At 35.5% G+C, this 19,824-nt stretch overlaps 2 protein-coding genes across 9 annotated transcripts in view; both read right to left on the reverse strand.

Annotated features, from left to right (window-relative positions):
• Positions 1 to 14,095, reverse strand: part of LOC306851114 (period circadian protein homolog 2-like) — a 33,012-nt gene extending 18,917 nt beyond the window's left edge. For 3 of the 4 annotated variants that reach the window (XM_079387214.1, XM_079387215.1, XM_079387216.1), the window contains exons 1-7: positions 13,990 to 14,095; positions 12,001 to 12,366; positions 5,181 to 5,273; positions 4,810 to 4,964; positions 4,590 to 4,711; positions 2,413 to 2,614; positions 1,348 to 1,399 (exon numbers count right to left, since the gene is read on the reverse strand). In XM_079387214.1, the coding sequence (XP_079243340.1) occupies positions 1,348 to 1,399; positions 2,413 to 2,614; positions 4,590 to 4,711; positions 4,810 to 4,964; positions 5,181 to 5,273; positions 12,001 to 12,224 (848 nt within the window). In that variant the 5' untranslated portion in view covers positions 12,225 to 12,366; positions 13,990 to 14,095. Of the gene's footprint in view, positions 1 to 1,347; positions 1,400 to 2,412; positions 2,615 to 4,589; positions 4,712 to 4,809; positions 4,965 to 5,180; positions 5,274 to 5,478; positions 5,547 to 12,000; positions 12,367 to 13,989 lie in introns of all 4 variants that reach the window. The other variant, XM_079387217.1, reaches the window with a different exon arrangement.
• Positions 14,096 to 15,194: 1,099 nt separating this feature from the next.
• LOC306851448 (phosphatidylinositol 4,5-bisphosphate 3-kinase catalytic subunit beta isoform-like) overlaps positions 15,195 to 19,824 on the reverse strand; it is a 52,889-nt gene continuing 48,259 nt past the window's right edge. For all 5 annotated transcript variants that reach the window (XM_079387684.1, XM_079387687.1, XM_079387685.1 and 2 more), the window contains exon 24: positions 15,195 to 17,364. In XM_079387684.1, coding sequence (XP_079243810.1) covers positions 17,233 to 17,364 — 132 coding nt within the window. In that variant the 3' untranslated portion in view covers positions 15,195 to 17,232. The remainder of the gene's footprint in view (positions 17,365 to 19,824) is intronic.

Raw genomic sequence — 19,824 nt, forward strand, 5'->3', positions numbered from 1 at the left:
TCACTATAACAAATTCCTCGTATGTGTAAACATACTTGGCCAATAAAGCTCATTCTGATTCTAACTCTTAAAAGGCAGGGTGGGTGATTTGGTTCAAAAACACTTTTTTGTTATGCTGGTTGAAAGTCTCTTCACATCCCGATAGCAATTACTAAGTTAAGTGAACTAAATTTATTTCTGTCATGACAAATCTCGAAGGGATTGGCATGGTAATGTACATAATGTTCATCCACAACATGCTGCTCTGTGCATGTAAGAAACACTGCTGCAGCACATATAACATGAATATAACACTGATATTCCTATTCATTCTTATTTTTTGTTGTTTTAATTATTGTTCCTGTTGTTCGGTGACCTTGAGCGGCTTTGAAAGGCGCTTTAAATAAAATGTATTATTATTATTATTATGAATAACCCCCATAGCATACATGATCACCCTGTAGCAGATCTATACAGGTGGAGCTGGGGAAGGTGAAGGGTTTCTGAAGCACGCTGCAACTGTTACCACAAGTAATCGAAAAGTATTTGAATGTTGATCAGCAAGCTCATTGGCTGCTGATGCAGGACCAATCAGCTGTGCCATGCATACAGCTAATCCATGGGTCCAAAAAGATACAGTTTGACCACATTACTCCATAAAACATTCCTCCAGAACTCCACAGGTATACCCATTTTAATGTTAGCATGTTCAGATTGGCTTTGTATATTCATCTGTTCAGTTTCTTGCCAGAATTTTGGATCTGCACATTACGATAGGCTGTCCTGCCTGCCTGTCAAAATATGTATTTGCATACCTCTGCGCACCTCTTGCGCAGACATGATACGTCATCAGCGTGCCGTGTTCCAGTGAGAATTATTATGTGCTTTGTACTGTAATACTTTCTCACCGGTGAATGAGACATGAGAGTGTCAGTAATCTGACAGTGTTGCATTCAACCCTCCACCAACGTCATCTCTCTCATGGTGTTGCTGATTAGCCTCTGTTCCGCCTGTGTGCACAATCATGTGTTTTGGAGGAGGCATGGGTTATGCATGGAAGATGGGATCTTATGCATTCAGAGCTAGCTTTCCATTGCTAGACTTTTCAAAATCGCCTACCCTACGTTTAAGTAATATTCTAGCCAGTCAATCATACTGAAATATTATTATCCAAACTTGTCAGCCAGAGTGTGCAATATGCATTAGACAGTCAATAGCCTGTCACTATTTCAAACCTACCGGACTATATGCGTGTAAGATAGCTACTAAATAAATGGCAGAGTGAACTGATACTTTTGCACTTACAGTTATGAACACGTAACATAAATGTTTGTTTGTATAATAGAGCTAGATTCATGTTTGTCTGACCTGATTCGACAGAAGAAGGATTTCTCCTGCATGAACTCAGTCGATGATGAGTCTGAAAAACAGTGAAAGATGAACGTGAACAAACATAATGCAAGACGTAGAGAGATAGAGAGTAAATAAATGAGGAAACCACCTTCAACCTGTTTCTTCAAAGACAAAACCATACACTGTATAGAGCCACAATTTGTTCAAAGCAGTTTTGTTATTTTATCCTTTTAATCAGACACTTTTTGGCCTCAAACCAAATGTTGTAATGTGTGAATATTTTAAATCAGAACTTGGGAATTTTTCCAAAAAGCACTGCTAGGCAACAATTTCAAGTTCCATCGTTACCAACACTGTTAAATGATTCAGTGTTTCCTGAAACCACAGTTTAAGCAAATATTCACATACAGCTGTAAGCTGTTCCAACTTACATAGTTGAAACTACAACTCTCGACCTGTGGTTAGAAGCATAGTTATTAGTATGACTTGGACTTAAACGCATTTGAGCAAAATAAGCAAGCTAAAATGCAGTGCATTCTATATTGTTCAGTCCATTTGAATATATTTCAATCTATAAGTTTTACTTATTGGTGTAGCCAGTGATTATCAAAATATAAGTGATCACTGTTGTCTATTGGGCAGGCAAGAAGGAATCTTTGTATTTATAGAAACATTTTTGAAGAACAAAACAAGCTACAATTTTTAACATAGGTGCTTGTTTTTATTTTTTGTCTTTACTTATAACAAAGTAATGTGTAGTTAGCAGATTAGTAAGGTATATATATATATATATATATATATATATATATATATATATATATATATATATATATATATATATATATATATATATATATATATATATATATATATATATTCAAATCTGACCAAGAGACAGTACTAGTATAGCATCAGTACTGGTCAATATAAAGAGTTTCAGGTATCAGAATTAGATCTGTAAAGAAAAAGAAATATTGGTGCAGCCATAGTAAACAGGCATATTTTTGAATGGGAGTACATGTGTAGTTGGCAATATGTTTGAATAAATCAGTTCAGCGCACTGTGCATGTGTAGACTGACCTGTTCCAGTGCACATGCTCCAAGATGGAAGTCTGTATGGTGTTGTAAAACTGTAGAACACACTGACGTCACGAGGTGTCAGAAACTCGACAAACTTTCTGTCTTTGAACTCATCTTTTCTGCAGTTCAAAATTCCTGCAGCTTGTTCAGAAATGTAGACGATCTTTCCCGTGATCAGGGACACCGCAACTGCAAAAATATCCTTTGGACACAAAAACACCACTTTTTAGACATTGCTTTTACAGTATGTTCCTCTGTTACATAATGAGCTCAGGAACTGAGCTGTGTCCAGGTGCAAGTCCAATCCAGCATGTCCAGCATATATAACCTTTATACATAGTCAGGTCCGGAAGTATTTGTGCTTTTGCCTTTATACATTAAAATATTAATAATGAACATTTAATATTAAAAATGATTTTAACATTTAATATTAAAAATATTTTTTATTTATTTATGATTATATTTATTTGTCCAATTGACCATATGCACGGAGCGCTATTTAGAACTTCCGGATAAAGATAAGCCAGCTCGTAATCTTCCGGTGAAGCTCAGTTTATATGTGCTATATATAGGTAGAGACTCTCACAGAAACCTCTCCTGCCTCATTCTTATCAGAAACTAAGAAACAAAATAAGTGCAACACCGTAAATAATGAGCGTTTCATGTAATTGAAGAACATATCATTTTAATCCCAGTAAAGAACACTGACACGTAACTGTACATTTAAATGCAGACAAATAAACACTATCTTAACTGTTTAGGCAGTTAGGCTAGTCTCTTAATTAAACGACATCGTAGTGGTATTCTCGATAATCAATATCTTACCTTCATAACCATGAACACATTTTTAAAATCTCATGAAATTGTAAAGCCTTTAGCCTATTAGTTCTCAACTCTGTGCAGTAAAATGTACATTATTAAATGTTCACTTTTCATTCATGAAGACGACATGAAGAAATGTGTCAAAAACATGTCTCGGCGAAAAATAAAGACTTTTTAAGATGAAAATGAAATTACGGTTATTACCAGGAGATGGCAGCAGAGGATCAATCATTGGCTGCAGCAAAATCAAATCTTTTGATTTAGAAAATAAATATTATAACAAATTTAGTACTTTATCGCACTGAAGTATAAAGTATAGCAAGTGCAGGAAGTCACTTGTCATTTAAATAAATAAATAAGGCCTATAATGCTGAATTATTTAAATACCTATATAGTCAAACTAAAGTTGGTATAACAATTAAATAATGCATTCAGTATTTTGAAATGTTTAGATTTCATTTTTAACTACATTTTTAAGTTATATCCAACACAGACTGGTGCTGTAATTTTGTTAGTCTGAATTTATGGCTCGTTTCTACCAAGCAGTACGAGTCAGTACAGTAGGCTACAGTACAGTACGATTCGGGACGGAACACCCTGATCCAGATTGCATTTCCACTGCCAACAGTACCCTTACTTGATAAAAGTGCGACAATAAGCATAACTCTGCCTCTTTTTGTTAAATGTCAGTTTTAATGAACAATAATAGCCATTATAAAATTATAAGTACAAAAGTATAAGAGGCTAATATAAGAGAAAATAAAAGACAAACACAAACAATTCAGTCAGACGCATGCTACAAAGTCAGCGCTGTAGTACGGTAAAGTTCAAAATAAATGTATAAAGTTAAACATAACTTTGTGCTCAGCCAAAACGATATGACCAGGAACAAATAATAGATTCGTAAGACCACAAATGCCTGTTAAATATACCCAAAACAAATTGGATCTCATGTTTATTCACTACAGAGACATCAGAGCCAGCGGCAAATGTCGGAAGGACTAGAAGAGCGTAAGGCTGCTCGAGGCGGATACATGAGCACTGAGCGTCCGATAACTGCCTGGAGCTCTGAAAGCTGCATAGCAAATTTTCTAATTTATATATAAAAAAAAAATTATAATAATAAATACATACACACACTTTTTTTTTTTCCTTCTTGATCTGATGTATTTTATAGAATTATCTGGGATATGGGTTCGGAAAATGCAGTGCATGCCATGTGTCTAGGCCTACATAAAAGATGTTTCTTGTGTTTTAACTGATTTTGACAACTTGACTTTACTCAAAAATATGTAAGAACAGTTTAAGAACTGCAAGTAAGAACTGTTTAAAGGCTGTTTGTGTGTGCTACTTACAGCATTTTTTTGGGTATATTCTGAGGTAATACTGATGATTTCTTCAATAGTATATGAGGGCACATCCAGACCTGAGGGCTGACTGTCATCGATCATACGCATCTGATAGTACTCTTCATTGGCTGTAAAAAAGAAAGAAAAATATGCCAAGCTTACACAATAATAAATATACAAAAATATACAAAATAGGGGTAAATTATTGTGTTTGTGGTTATCTGACCTTTGACTTGTTTGATGCAGCGCATGGCATATCTGAGAGTGTGAAGTGTGCTTGCCTGGCCCTTGCTACGTTTGTCAGGAGGGAGGTGATATTTCAGCTCTTTTAAGGTCTTAAAAAGCTCCTTTTGAGTCTTGGCCTTTGCTGACTGTTCACTACTGCAGAGACAATACACATCCAAAATGACACTTGTATTAATCCTATTGTACCTAACTGTATTTCTTAAAAGGGGTCACTGTATGTTTTACAATGTAAAACATTCTCTAACTTCCCAAATCAACACTCCCTCACTAGTTTAAAAAGAGGAGCTGACTGACTTCTTCATTAAGTGATTCAACTGTATTATAGCTATTTAATGCCTGTGGTTGTGTCACCTGCAGCCGCTGGTTGATGGGTTGTCTTGCTCTGAACTGACCAAGCTGAACGCATTGTTGCTACTGGAAGGGGAAAGACTCTGAGAGTTTGAGCTACGGAAGAAAAATAAGAGATGAAGAGAACAACAAATATAAGTGAGACAGACATAAAAAGACAGGAGAATTTCTTACACAGAGGTTACAAAATGCTTTAATATTAGACTGCTTGTGTCAGGGTCTCAAACTAAAGGGGAGGGGACTGATGAGACAGAAAACAGAAACAACGTTTACCTAAGGACATAAAAAATACTTCCTTTACTTCTTTGAATTTCTATCTTTTTTGTTATCTTCTTTAAAACACATCTGTCTTGGGTGGCTTGGTCACAACTGCATTAGAGTAGGAAATACAGGAATATTAATACCACGTGTAAATGTCACTTGTTACATGTAGTGAGTTACTTTAAGTTCTTACACTGTTGCTGCAGATGGTTTTAGATTAAACACATGCTGGAGAAATTATTCTCTAAGCATTATTCATTGGTTTGTCCCCACCTGTCTCTAGTTAATTGTCTTGTTAAGTCTGTGTGTATATATTCCCTCTATTCAGCTCAGGTCAGTGTCTTCAATGTAAAGTTGGTTTGTGTTAATCCTTGTGTAGTTCTCCTGTGCCTTCCTATGCCAGAATGTTTTATTAAATTTTATAAAGCAAGACTGCTGCTTGCAGATCCTCTACTTGCATTGTTGCTTAAAAAATTAACAGACAGCTCTCATTCAAACAGAGAGAGAAACATCACCTTATTTCACAAAATTGTGTCAAATATATAGTCACAATTTTAAATGCGATATTTAATATAACATTAAACAACTGCATAGTTAGTGCCTTTTCAAGGATTTTAATTTCAGTAGGACTAAAACAATTTGTTTTGTAAAAATTCCTACACACCTTTTAGCCAAAGGGTCTAAAATAGGTTTTGATCGCAAATGTTATACATTTCATTGTTTTGATAACAAACATTAAAAGCTACTCTATACACAAATCGATTCTTTCTTGATGCCTAGTGTGATTAATAAACTTCAAAAATTGTATTAAATAGTGTGCATATGTTGCATGACAGAATCACATATCAGCATCTAATTTGTTATGGGAAGTTTAATAAAGACTATGGTCAAATATAAAATCTGGAAAATGAAACTCAGGGCTTCACTCACTCTGATTTATGTGGATGCATGATATTCTTCAAATTGTGCTATCAATATTTTACTACTGTGTAGGTAATTAAAATCTAATATAATAATGTTATTATTATAGTTACATTAGATTACATTATTAGTTATATTACACCTGTACCCATTAGTCTTCTTCTTCTGGTTGAGTCTATGGCTGCCCATAGAACCATAAAATACAAATTTAAGAAATTTGGCACACAGATAGAGGACAGCCTCAACATTAACCATAGCAAATTTGGAGTCTCTATTTCAAAGCTGACAGTGTCACCAACTGGGCAATTTGTACTCTTTTACTTTTATGCTAATAACTTTTGAACCATAAGGGCTAGAAACAAAATTATTATTTTTTCTTTAATTCTTTGGCTCAGTCTGAATTTTCTGGAAAAGTTTTTTTTTTTTTTTTTTTTTAAACTCCTAGACCGTTGTGAAAATTTTAAAACCCGGTTGGTTAATTGTGGTTTTAAAATATTCTTTATGGTCAGAACATGACAAACACTTTGTTTTTGAACTTTACACTTTTCCAGTCATTTTCCCTCAATAAAATAATAGGAAAAAAAAAACAATTTCTTAGTTCTGCATGTTCTAATGAGTACTATTGTTTAAAAATCAAGAAACAGGTTTGTGTTGCCTGATAATAATAATAATAATAATAATATTAATAATATAATGTCTCTTAGAAATACACATTTGATAGTAGCTTGAGTTAGGATGCAGATGTATGTTCATTATAAAAATCTGTTATATCTGTAAAAATTGTAGCAATCTCTTTTTATATGGTGAAATTTAATTATTCTGACTGTTTGAATTGTTTTTTTCTTTTTAACCATTGGTCTTCCATAGTAGCATACATTTAGATCATGATAATCACAGTTAAAACCACAAATATAGCACCTCAATACCATGGTAAAAATGTGGCTTCTAGGTATTTGTATAAAAAAAAAAAAAACAGTCTGAATACATTTAGCATAAATGTAATCACAAAAAATACCCATTACCCCTCCTTCAATACATTTAATACGTCTACATTAATAATACAATAAAATTCGACATGAATACCCACATTTCTGACACAACACCATGGTGCAGTTAGTGGTACTACAGTAAATCTATGGTAAATGATGCCGATTTGTAGATTGAAAAGCCTTCTGACAGCAGGGGGAGAGTGGGGACGGTTGCAACACTTTTTGCATTTCTTTTAGTTTCTCAGAGACTGTTTGTATTAGAAAGGCAAAATTTTAATACAATAAAGCCACATCTGTCAGCTACTCACCCACATTGCTGCAACATGTACATCTGATAATATACCTACAATTTACACTTGAATAGACAAAGTGAAATGTTGCAACTGACCCCACAATAGGGTATGGTTGCAGCATTCATTAAAATGTAATTAAATCATTCTTAAATATCATTTTGCAATTTCTTTATTTTATTTGTGCACAGACAGGGTCTTCAATAAGGTAAATTGGCTGTATAAAAAAAATAAAAAAATAAAAAATAGTAAACGAAAAAAAAAAAATTTAATGCCCCCAAAAACAAAGACCTGCTTTTTTGGGGCGTTTAAATAGTGGCGCAAATACCAGTAATTTGAGAGCACAAATGTTAGTAAAACGCGTTGTGTGATTCATTAGAAAACTCTCATCCCATAAATTTTGCATCTTAAACGGAAACTCCTTGAAATGCATATTCAATAAGGTCAAGTGCAAAAATAACTGTGCCCAGGCCTTTTCAGCACAGCGCTAATTCTTCACTGCGCGTCTTTAGTAAAACCTGACAGTACAATTTCAATGCCAAAACATGGTTTGCGCTGATGCAAGCTGTTAGTAAAACTGGCCCTTGTTGAGTTTATATTATGTGTATATTACATTTTACATTGAAAATTGCATCAGTTATATTAAAAAACAAAAAAACAACAAAAAAAACAACAACAAAAAACAAATAAATTAAAATGTCTAAACAATTAGTGTTTGACTTTCAGTATGCCTGGTACATTGCTCTGGGGGTGGAGTTTGACTTTTCAGAGGCGAGTCTTTCTATCTTTTTGCAAGCCAGTATAAAAATAGATTTTTTTTAAACATCATAGTAATGATTGCTTTTTTGAAACAGTCTAATTTGCCAAGCATAAGAAGATGGTGGTGTGCACTCCTACTTGAAGTCTCAGGGTATATTTTAAGTCTTTTATAAATTTAAAGTGATGACATTTAGCACTTTATAAATCTCTTTTTTTCCCAGCCATGGACCCAGCAGAATGCCTTGCTGATGTATGATTGAATATTGTGAAGCATTTTACTAACCTAGTTTTTTTGTTGTTGTAATTTTGAATTTAAAATGGTTGTTATTTATCACTGTACATGTTTTCTTCAATTTAGCTACCGTCAGAACTGCTAAGACTACTAGATTCTTGCAGATGCTGTGTATGAAGAAGGCGATGGAGCTGTTCTCACACTGTCACTAGTGTGCAGAACGTTTTATGACATTGCCAGCCATCAGGCCACACTGCCACAACATCTACAGCCCTGAACATCAGCGGAGACCAGGACAACTAGATGAGCCCCAGAGACTGATCCCCAGTGAAGACCCTGTCTCCTAGACAAGACCCCAGGAACCAGATGAGTCCTTTGTACAATCTGACTCTGCTGCAGCCTAGATTTAAACTGATTTTGTCTGGCCAGAGCACTATTTCGACACACTATTTCCCCGTCTAAATACTGTAAAGCTGATGTAAAGCCACCCAGCTTTATATCAAGCTGATGTAAAGCTGCTTTGACACAATTTGCATTGTTAAAAGTGCTTACAAATAATAGTGATTTGATCAGGCTTTTCAAAGAAAATCTCACTTTTATTAAATAAGTTTATATTTGCATTAATTGAGAGGTTTTCAGTTTCTAATTTCTTTTTCTTGTGTAGGTATCGTTGACTGGAAATCTGTCAGTCACCAGGTGTGATGGATGTGGATGCATCTACAAAAACAGCACTGGATACTGTGGCATCAGTAAAAAGGGACTGTTCACAGCGTTCTATTCCAACAGAGAGTTTGATGACTTCTATTCTATGGACTGCTACTACAGCATGGTTGAATAAAAGGATGGATAATGGATTTGGGTATTTTTATTTGTGTAGACAAGCCCTTGACAACTGAAACTGAATAAATGTCGTATTGTCTAAAATTGTGTCTGTTTGCAAAATTACTCATTTTTTAATTACTGCAAAATTTACTCATTACTCAGTACTCATCCTTCTCCTGATTATTATTATTCAGTTGAGTGTTTTATCAAACATATATGTTTGTCCTTATGAGGCAAAACATTCTGAATTTGCATGCACTTTTAGTAAAGCATTGTTCAAAACATGAAATTACTGATTCTATAAATAATAAATATATTATTATATTTAATATAATAATTATACTAAGTATAGACGGACACTAAAAATAAATACAAAAAATTATGAACGTGTTAATGTGTGGTTGTGTTTATTTTTGTTGCCGGTATTTTAATAGTATTTAATGAGTATGAACATAAAATCATTAGAAAACAAATTAATAATATACCATCGATGAAACCACAAAGCTAACGCGGAAGTATGCATTTCAACACAAAGTCATTTTAAGTGTTATTGCTATTAAAATAAGGTACATGTAATATAAAAGTACATATGTGACGAAGATGTTTTGCAACAGCTCCAAATCTCAGTTCGTGCAGTGTCGTTCACTCCTTTCTGATATAGTGCACTCCACTGCCATACACTATATAGGGATTAGTGAATGAGTGAACGAGTGAGCGATTTCGGACTCAGCTAATCTCTGCCGCAGCTACCGGAAACGAACAATGAAATTCATTTTCTACCTATTAGACTGTGTTTTATTAACGTCTACGCCTACCCCAACCCTAAACCTACCCCTTACAATAATGAAAAAAAAACAGTAATTGTTGCACAGTGTGACAAAAATTACGCTGTATGGATGTGCGCATGCCCAGTAGCGCCATACTGATCCCTTCTAGCAGGTACCCGTCTGCTTGGATCCGAGCCGATAAACGGTCTGAGTGGTGTGCTTCAAAATACTAGCGCTCTTTCGTTCCACCTTTGTCGCATAAACATTATAGGGAACATTTATCGAACTCGTTATCATTTATCGAGGAAATTTATATTGCGCGATAATTATCGTTTTCGACAAATTCGATAGTCTTTGTTATCGATTTATCGCCCAGCCCCAAGTGAGGTTATACTGCTGCAAAGATTTAGCATGTTCAAACCAAACTTGCCCTGCATCTCAGTGTGCATACTATCCACCCTATCTGCCCTAAATAGTATTGAAAATTACTAATATCACACAGAATTTAGGATGGATAGTGTGCACATTGGGACCGCAGACTTGGTATTACGACAACCATGACCTGGCCCCTGCACAGCCTCAGCACAGTACCACCTAGTGGACATATGAAAAATAGATTTTTTGCTATTTTTTTTGTTGCAAAAACCATGAGACCGTCTGCACCCAATTTCCCCATGATGGCTGTTGGCCATTTTTAATTTAGACGTAAAGTGCTATATTTTACGAACGCATTAGTGTATCATTACACATCGGTATATGTCACTAAGTTACTGAAAAAGTTTTGGACCAAAATTATGAAATTTCAAAAAAGGTCAACAGCTTTTCATTAGTTTTGTCTATTTTTATCTACTGATTCCATAAACCGTATCTAGAAAAATGATACCAAATATGCCATATTAATCAGATGAACTTCCTGTGCATCATTTGGAATTTCTTTCACATCCATTTTGTCACAGCACCATCTATTGGTCAAAAGTGATTAAACCAACAAGTGATTGTATTATAATTTTTTAACATTTTGCCCTAAAATCAACATATATATTTTATTTCTAATTTTTTTCCAGTTGGCTTGATGTTCCCTGCCATACTTGCTTAGTTCCACATTTTGCCTCTGCAGCTCTTGGCCCTTTAATTGCTGCTTGCAGCCATAGTTCTCACTTTTATTATTAAGCAATAACATACAAGCAAGCATGCTGTTGTGCTGAATATCTCCGGCCATGGCAGCATCACACCAAAGGTAATAACTAGGACGGTCGATTTAACACATTAATTAGATGCAGTTAATTATGGAAAAAGTAACACATTAAAACTATTAATGCATTTAACACACAACATCATCCATTGCATGCAGTTGTTGATGAAATGACTGACTAGAATGCAGTCATATGCTCCTAAAATTCAAGATATGAGGGCAAAAAGGGTAAGATATAAGGCCCCTTCCTTGTTTTGGTTTTTGTCTTACATGTCTATCATATGATATAGTTTAGCAATATCACTCAAACAAGAGTGCTGTTTTTCCTCAAATATCTGCACGGCTGCAAATGTGAGATTGACTATTGTTCACAGCGATGCTGTATATCAGACTGCTCTTCCAGGTAACTTAAACTGGCATTATCACACCACAGACTCACACTCTCAATTTATACAAATGCAACTGGTACGATCATGCATCTCAACAATCAATTGTATTATGTATTATGTTTTGTTATTTATTGTATTATGTTACACATTGATATCAACACATTTATGTTACAGATTGATAAAAGTCTTGTATCCCCTCACCTCTTGTTACTCCCCGATGACATCAAGATTGCAGAATCTTTTTCGTTTCCACTGGAACTCCCCACAGACTCATTTCCATGCGATTCATTACTGTGAGATTCTGTGCCACTTCCGCCCATCTCCATGTCCTCGCGCATCTGTGTTTGAGGCCTCGGAGAAGTGGGTGGGTCATGACTGCTGTCACTCCCCTCAGAGGCCCCGCCCATGTGGTGCAGGTGAGACATGGAGCCACAAGGGGATTCAGATTCCCCTTCCTCAAGACACGTCCCTGTACAGGTAAGACTTTGACTGTGGCTCACCTGACACGGACAAGGTCAAGCTTTACATTTCAGGTCAAAGGTCCCCTGACCCAATTACATGTTGTAACTGTGAAAACAAATGGTAAGATAAGGTAAACGCATTAATGCCTTTTTTTTTTTTTTTTTGATTATGCAAGTTTTAGATTATTTATGGATTATGGAAGTTATAAAATGTAAATGCATGTAGTAATGCTATTTTTGGCTCATAAACTGAAATACACTTCCACCTCCATGATAGTCAATGACAGGATGTTCAGAAATACATTAAAAAAAGCAATTCATGCATACAAATGACAAATACACCTATTTTATGATAAGAATGTTTAAATTAATGTCACGGTGATTACAGACCCCCACAACTGTAATAATTAATGTAGTGTTGCTAGAAAGTTATTCCAAAATTATTTAGTCCTTTAGTCACAGTGCCTTTATTTTTCAGGATAAAGAGTGAATCATTTGTTCAGATTCTGTATTTTTAAATGATAAAGATGTTGTGAAAGATATGATGAAAATTATAAAATCTTTTAAAAGTTTTTACCAGTTTTAAGTTGCATAATGAGACCATTTATTCATTAATTTTCATATTCTGAAATATTAAAATTTGCAGTTTTTTTATTTGTGTAAATGTAGTTTGTAGGAGTTCATCAAATGGTATTTTATAATTTAATAAAAAAATAAAATAAATTTGGAATAAAATGTTTAAAGTTCAAAAGCATCAATTGCCCAGTCTCCCCTAGTTACCTAATACAATAGATGTTTTTTTCATTCATTGTTCATTGATTTATAGAAAACATAAATAGATTGCTGGTCAAGCATCCATATTTTACAACAATTGAAAGTCATATGGGAAATGCAGTTTTAAGCACACACCTGACTCACACAGACTGTTTCTGATAGCTTTATGAAATAGCCCAGCTTCACCAACTAAATTACAAATTTGTATTTTTCAGGGAACTCACAACATATTTCAACGAATGTATATATTTAACCCCAAACAAACATATAACTTAATTTCATAGGTGTGCCGCTGAAGAAATAAAACATCATAAGCAACCTCCATTGGATATAGTTACAATCAATAAAAAGTCCGAAAAAAAAGAAGCAGCAGCAGCTGCAGTTGCATATTTTGTCAATGACTACTGTTGACGTTATTTTGAGGTGCATATTTTTAAGTTTTGCCATGGGGATGTAAAACAGATGCCTTGATCTGAGCTTGCAATTGACGTGTAACTTACGTGAAGAATTTAAACTATTAATATTAATGCAAATATAATCGCGATGAACACTAGCCACGAAAATATTAGCACTCTTGTAAACATGGTTTTATATATTTAATACATTTGTGTTATTGACACGGTACACTGACACAGTTATGTAAAAACTCGTGCTACCACTGACATAATTCGTTTAATGATCTTCTTAATTGGCATACATGTTCTAATAACGCATATAAGATTGTATTTATAATGTATTGTAATCGTTACAACTCCAAAATGTAGGAAATGTACAAAACGAAGGATTAGACATTCCGCGCATGCGCAGTACGCGAGAGGTTATGCAACAGACTTTTTTTTTGTTGTTTAAAGCCAACACTGGAAAAAAATGAAGTAGTCTAATGTCAGAAACCAGCAAAGAGCATGCTTGATTCACGATCCAGGTCTTTGGTGATATCAGTGTTGTCCCGGCTTACCTGTCACCGCGAGGCACATAAGAATCCTGGCATACTTTACAATATTTCACCGGTCCTTATCACCGCTGAAAGCAGAAGATCACACTCTGACCTAAATTTAGGCTCCTCCCCTTCTACTTCCTATTGGCTGCAGCGCTAGGGTTCCCATGGAAACACTACGCAGTGACGTCAATCCGCGCTGGTTGGTTTAGGACTCCTCCAGAGTGTGAAGGCGCCGCACGTGGAAGCCCATGCTGATGCTACGATCGCGGAAAGTAAAGTAACAGTATGATTCGAATTAACGGAGACGTTACTAATAAAGACAAAATATAATTGCTTGTTATTCTAAGTACAAATGCACTGTTTCATTGAGTACAGGGATTTTTTTTCTTCAGTGATCATAGGCTACGCGAACAGCGCATCTACATATAGTTGTCCTGTCTAGCTACATAAATACGGTCGTTTTATGCTGCTTTCTTTATTAGACAACTTTTTGATTAACCTGTTTTGGAAGTTTCTGGTACTGTGCACTGATGCACATTTCGTTAAGGCTGGTTTACATTGTTGTAACGGCACAGGGGTCCCACCCACTGACCCACATAAGTTACACAAGGCCCGCTGGCTGTGCCCCATTTTTGACGGAATGAAATGCAAACATCCGATTATGCATAATGCGCCATTTAAAAAAAAAATTTTTTTTATCATTGTCATGGAAACTAGAATGTATAAACTTTAATTAAACAATTTAATAATCAATTAAAAATAAATGTATACCTGTATATTACGCCATACCCATTAGTTAGGCGCCTTCTTCTGGCGAGACTCGAACCTCACAGTGCATTATGGGCATTCACTCGTTAATACAGTGCATTATGGGACTGAATGAGTGCACTCGTTAATGTCCACTGTGGTTTTGGACACCACTACAAATGTCTGTAGTCTACTCTCAAAATGTGCCATATTTAAGGGTATAGGGGCAATTTCGAGCATAGCCTCTGTCTCTCTTATCTGACACAGTCAGTTCAGTCCATGGAGCTGAGAACCACTGCTGTATACAGTACAGTGTATATAAAAAGCATTCAAACCTTTTTCATGTTTTGTTGTTTTACAGCAATAATCAGGGTTTAATTTAGGTAAAGCTTCATAGGATGTAAGGGGTATTTTTCATGAGGATCATGAACTGTGGACATGACTGATAAAAAAGTGGAGACATAAAATTGTTCTTTATATATTGATATAAATATTTTTAATTAAACTCACAAAAATGACATTTCCAATCTCACGTGTTGAACAAAATATATTTTCACACTTTTGTGCAGGTCTGTAAATAAATGTATTAACGGGTAGTTGCACATATAGTAGAGAATTGGTTGGTCTGTACCTAGAACGGTTGTTCACTCAAAAATCATATACTTACCCTCATGCTGTCTATAAGTTGATGGGGTCCAAAAGTTTCAAAAAGGACTAGTTGCATAAAAATAACCCTTAACTGCAGTGGTTTAATTTTATTTTGGACCAAACTCGGTTTTTAATATTTTTCAATAATTTATTTTTTTCTAAATCAAATTGAAATTATAAAGGAGAGTTCAATGAAAACGACTTTAATAGTATTTCTATAAAATGGGCAAGACAGAGCAAAGCCTGTATTAAAAGTTTCAGTGAAATCCAAGGTCATCAGTGTAACATACAGCAGCATGAGCGAGCACACACTCTCAAAATAGGTTTACAGTTGCACTTTTACATTTGCATATTGCACTAAGGCGGCGAGACATCTTCTAATATAGCATAAGGAATAGGGCCAATGGACATTCGAGTATAACCTGTGCTAGTGTAAAATTAAATTTATTTGATAGGCACAAATCTCTCTCTCATATACCATAACAGCACAGGAAATGAACGCGTAGTTCTCTGGAATGTTGGTCCTAGAATCTTTGCATTGCTCTTAATAATCTCATATATCACAGTACAGACTTTCTTCCCATTCACACATATAGATATTCAGTGTAAAAATAACATGCTCAGTGCATCAATACATCCCTAGTCACACAGCCAAAAAGAGAAGCAGCACTAGAGACAGCATGTTATGTGTAGTAAATTTTTTTTTATAATTACTCTGTGCTTTACGATATAGGTATTAATCAGTAATTACTACAGCCTTAGCTGTCAGTAGGCTAGCCGTCATGACAGTTAGACCTCCTCTTTTTGGTCCTCTGGGTCTTTTGTGCAGATATTCTGAATAAACAGGCGGTTGAAATTGTGAGTTTTGATATGCAGGCATATAGTAAGCCCATATAAATTTGTGAATTACTCTTAAAATAACAGGCACCAAAAATGAGAAATTTCCTGGTCTAAACCATTAAACAACGGGTTTGGCTACAATGCAGTGCTTACATATAGATGCGGGAGTTTTTTTTATGGATAGCACCAAAGAACAAACTACATGAGCTTTTCTCAACACATAGAGAGGAAGGTTCTTCATCTACACAGCGTTTGTTCAAAGTGATCCTCATTGAATATCTGTGTGAATCCATCCCATTTTTAAATTACAGCCATTTCTGCTATATATAAAGTAGTACTGTGGTATATAGGAACAGTGCTGTACTATTACAACATTTAAAACTCATCAAATATTTATACCTATAACATGATTCCAGTGTTTTTAAGACTATTCCTCATAATAAAGTAGTCTGGCACATACAGTAAAAAAAAAAGAAAAAAAAAAGTTTCTTGTGCTGTGAGGCACATGTTTACCTTTTGGTATGATAAGATGCACTTTCTCTAAGTTTGTGCTTTGATTTGTCCATTTTCAAAAGTCTACGAGTCCCAACATGTTAACATGGTTGTACAATAAACATCTTCTTTCTGGATGGCCAAAACTTGCGTTGGTGTGCCATGTTTTAGGGACTCCCGTTTCCTTCTAGAAATTATTGTTTGACTTTTCAGTGGAGGAAGAAAAAGCTGAAATGTTCTCTTTTGTTACCTTGTATAAGGCAATTATATCCGATGTCAATCAAGGGTTTCTATGGTTCTCCTGTGGTCAGAGGCAGCTGATATTCAACAGAATAAAGACAGCGTAGAAGCTTACAAGTTTTTCATTTATTCCTGCAGACGCCAGACCTTTAAAGATCACTTAGATCCATGCGATTTGGCCATCTATTTCATAAGATCATAAATAAGTTGTATATCACTGTTTTGCTGAACTTAATAGTGCTTTATGGTGAACCCTGACTTCAGTTTGGAGCCTGATGTTGTGTTTCCCTCGGTTTATGAACGGTGAGCCACAATGTGGGCCATCCAGTTGACTTTGGTGGTCCAACTCTCTCGCAGAGCTTCGTCAAACTTCTGCCGGAACTGTTTGAGGGCCTCCTCATCAGTTTTACCTAATGCCAGAGAGTCCTGGAAGACATAAACATACAGCTGGTGTCATTATGTATATGCAATTTTTTTATTTTCTAAATCTCCACTTTTAACACAGCTATGGGTTAACCTAAATTGATGTTCATTATGTTCTCTGTCCATTTTCTGCAGGACACTAACTCAAAAATATAAACAAATACAGACATATGACAGGTATATAAACAAAGATTCAGATCAACATAGTAGCATATTATATATAACTGGCAGGGCAATTGGGCATGAGTTTTTTTGGGGTTTTTTTTTTTACAAAGCAAATTGCTTCTTTGCCTCCACCTCTCTTCTCCACCCCTTTTTCTTTCCACTCTCTTCTCCCTCCCAACCTTCCTGCCAACAAAGGTGGAGACAGTAAGAGAGATGATGATGATGATAATAACAATGTCTTTAAAAGGTGGAAGTGAGAGAAAATGAGAAGAGGAGAAAAATAAATATTTAAATGAATACATAAGACAAGATGGTATGGTAGTAATATGAGCAATAATGTATTTATGATTAACAGAATTTACACACTGAGGTAGATTAAGCACTGCAAGGTTTTTTTTCTCATACACATGCATACAGTATATGTGGCATGAATAAGCTTGCAGTGAACTTGCAATAAGCTTGCAATGCATCTGTCTTGAGTGCAAGTTGCTAGGCCCATTTTAAATGTGTTGTGTAATATGTGTTCTATGTACGATTTTATACTGAATCAGTTGTTTATATTAGTAGTTATGTTGAATGTCTTTCTGTAGAAAATTACTAATGTTTTTGTTGTGATGGTTGTTCTATGGTCTAATCTTTAATTGTTTCTTTTGTTAATCAACATGTAAATACAAGTATCATTTCCCATATAGTATACAGAATATACTAAAAAAAATAAAGACTGAAAATATAAGCTTTCTTTAGACGCAGCATCTAAAACAAATGTAATTGCTTTCAACATGCAATGAATGCAACATAAAATCCCCCCCCCAAAAATTAATGCTTGAGATAGCTGTTTACTTTACTTTATTTGTAGACAACATGGTCAAGTTTGAAGAGAACCAGAAAGTACCATCATTTCTGTAAAGTTGACCATCAATATACAATGCGTGTACAGTATGGGCTACTCTCTTTTTTTGCATATTAAAAATTTGATTAATTTACTCAACCTCAGGCCAGTTCAGCTGTTGTGGTTTTTTGCAAAGAAAAGATTTTCAGTGAACTGGTAAAATTTCTGTTCCTCATACAAATCTATGATATGACCTGAACATATACAGGTGTTGGTCATAAAATTAGAATATCATGAAAAAGTTGATTTATTTCAGTAATACCATTCAAAAAGTGAAACTTGTATATTAGATTCATTCATTACACACAGACTGATATATTTCAAATGTTTATTTCCTTTAATTTTGATGATTATAACTGACAACTAATGAAAGTCCCAAATTCAGTATCTCAGAAAATTAGAATATTGTGAAAATTTTCAATATTGAAGATGCCTGGTGCCACACTCTAATCAGCTAATTAACTCAAAACACCTGCAAAAGCCTTTAAATGGTCTCTCAGTCTAGTTCTGTAGGCTACACAATCATGAGGAAGACTGCTGACTTGACAATTGTCCAAAAGACGACCATTGACACCTTGCACAAGGAGGGCAAGACACAAAAGGTCATCGCTAAAGAGGCTGGCTGTTCACAGAGCTCTGTGTCCAAGCACATTAATAGAGGGGCGAAGGGAAGGACAAGATGTGGTAGAAAAAAAGTTTACAAGCAATAGGGATAACCGCACCCTGGAGAGGATTGTGAAACAAAACCCATTCAAAAATGTGGGGGAGATTCACAAAGAGTGGACTGCAGCTGGAGTCAGTGCTTCAAGAACCAGCACGCACAGACGTATGCAAGACATGGGTTTCAGCTGTCGCATTCCTTGTGTCAAGCCACTCTTGAACAAGAGACAGCGTCAGAAGCGTCTTGCCTGGACTGCTGCTGAGTGGTCCAAAGTTATGTTCTCTGATGAAAGTAAATTTTGCATTTCCTTTGGAAATCAAGGTCCCAGAGTCTGGAGGAAGAGAGGAGAGGCACATAATCCACGTTGCTTGAGGTCCAGTGTAAAGTTTCCACAGTCATTGATGGTTTGGGGTGCCATGTCATCTGCTGGTGTTGGTCCATTGTGTTTTCTGAGGTCCAAGGTCAACGCAGCCGTCTACCAGGAAGTTTTAGAGCACTTCATGCTTCCTGCTGCTGACCAACTTTATGGAGATGCAGATTTCATTTTTCAACAGGACTTGGCACCTGCACACACTGCCAAAGCTACCAGTACCTGGTTTAAGGACCATGGTATCCCTGTTCTTGATTGGCCAGCAAACTCGCCTGACCTTAACCCCATAGAAAACCTATGGGGTATTGTGAAGAGGAAGATGCAATACGCCAGACCCAACAATTCAGAAGAGCTAAAGGCCACTATCAGAGCAACATG

The sequence above is a fragment of the Barbus barbus genome (genome assembly GCF_936440315.1).
Source record: "Barbus barbus genome assembly, chromosome: 31".
NCBI lineage: Eukaryota > Metazoa > Chordata > Actinopteri > Cypriniformes > Cyprinidae > Barbus > Barbus barbus.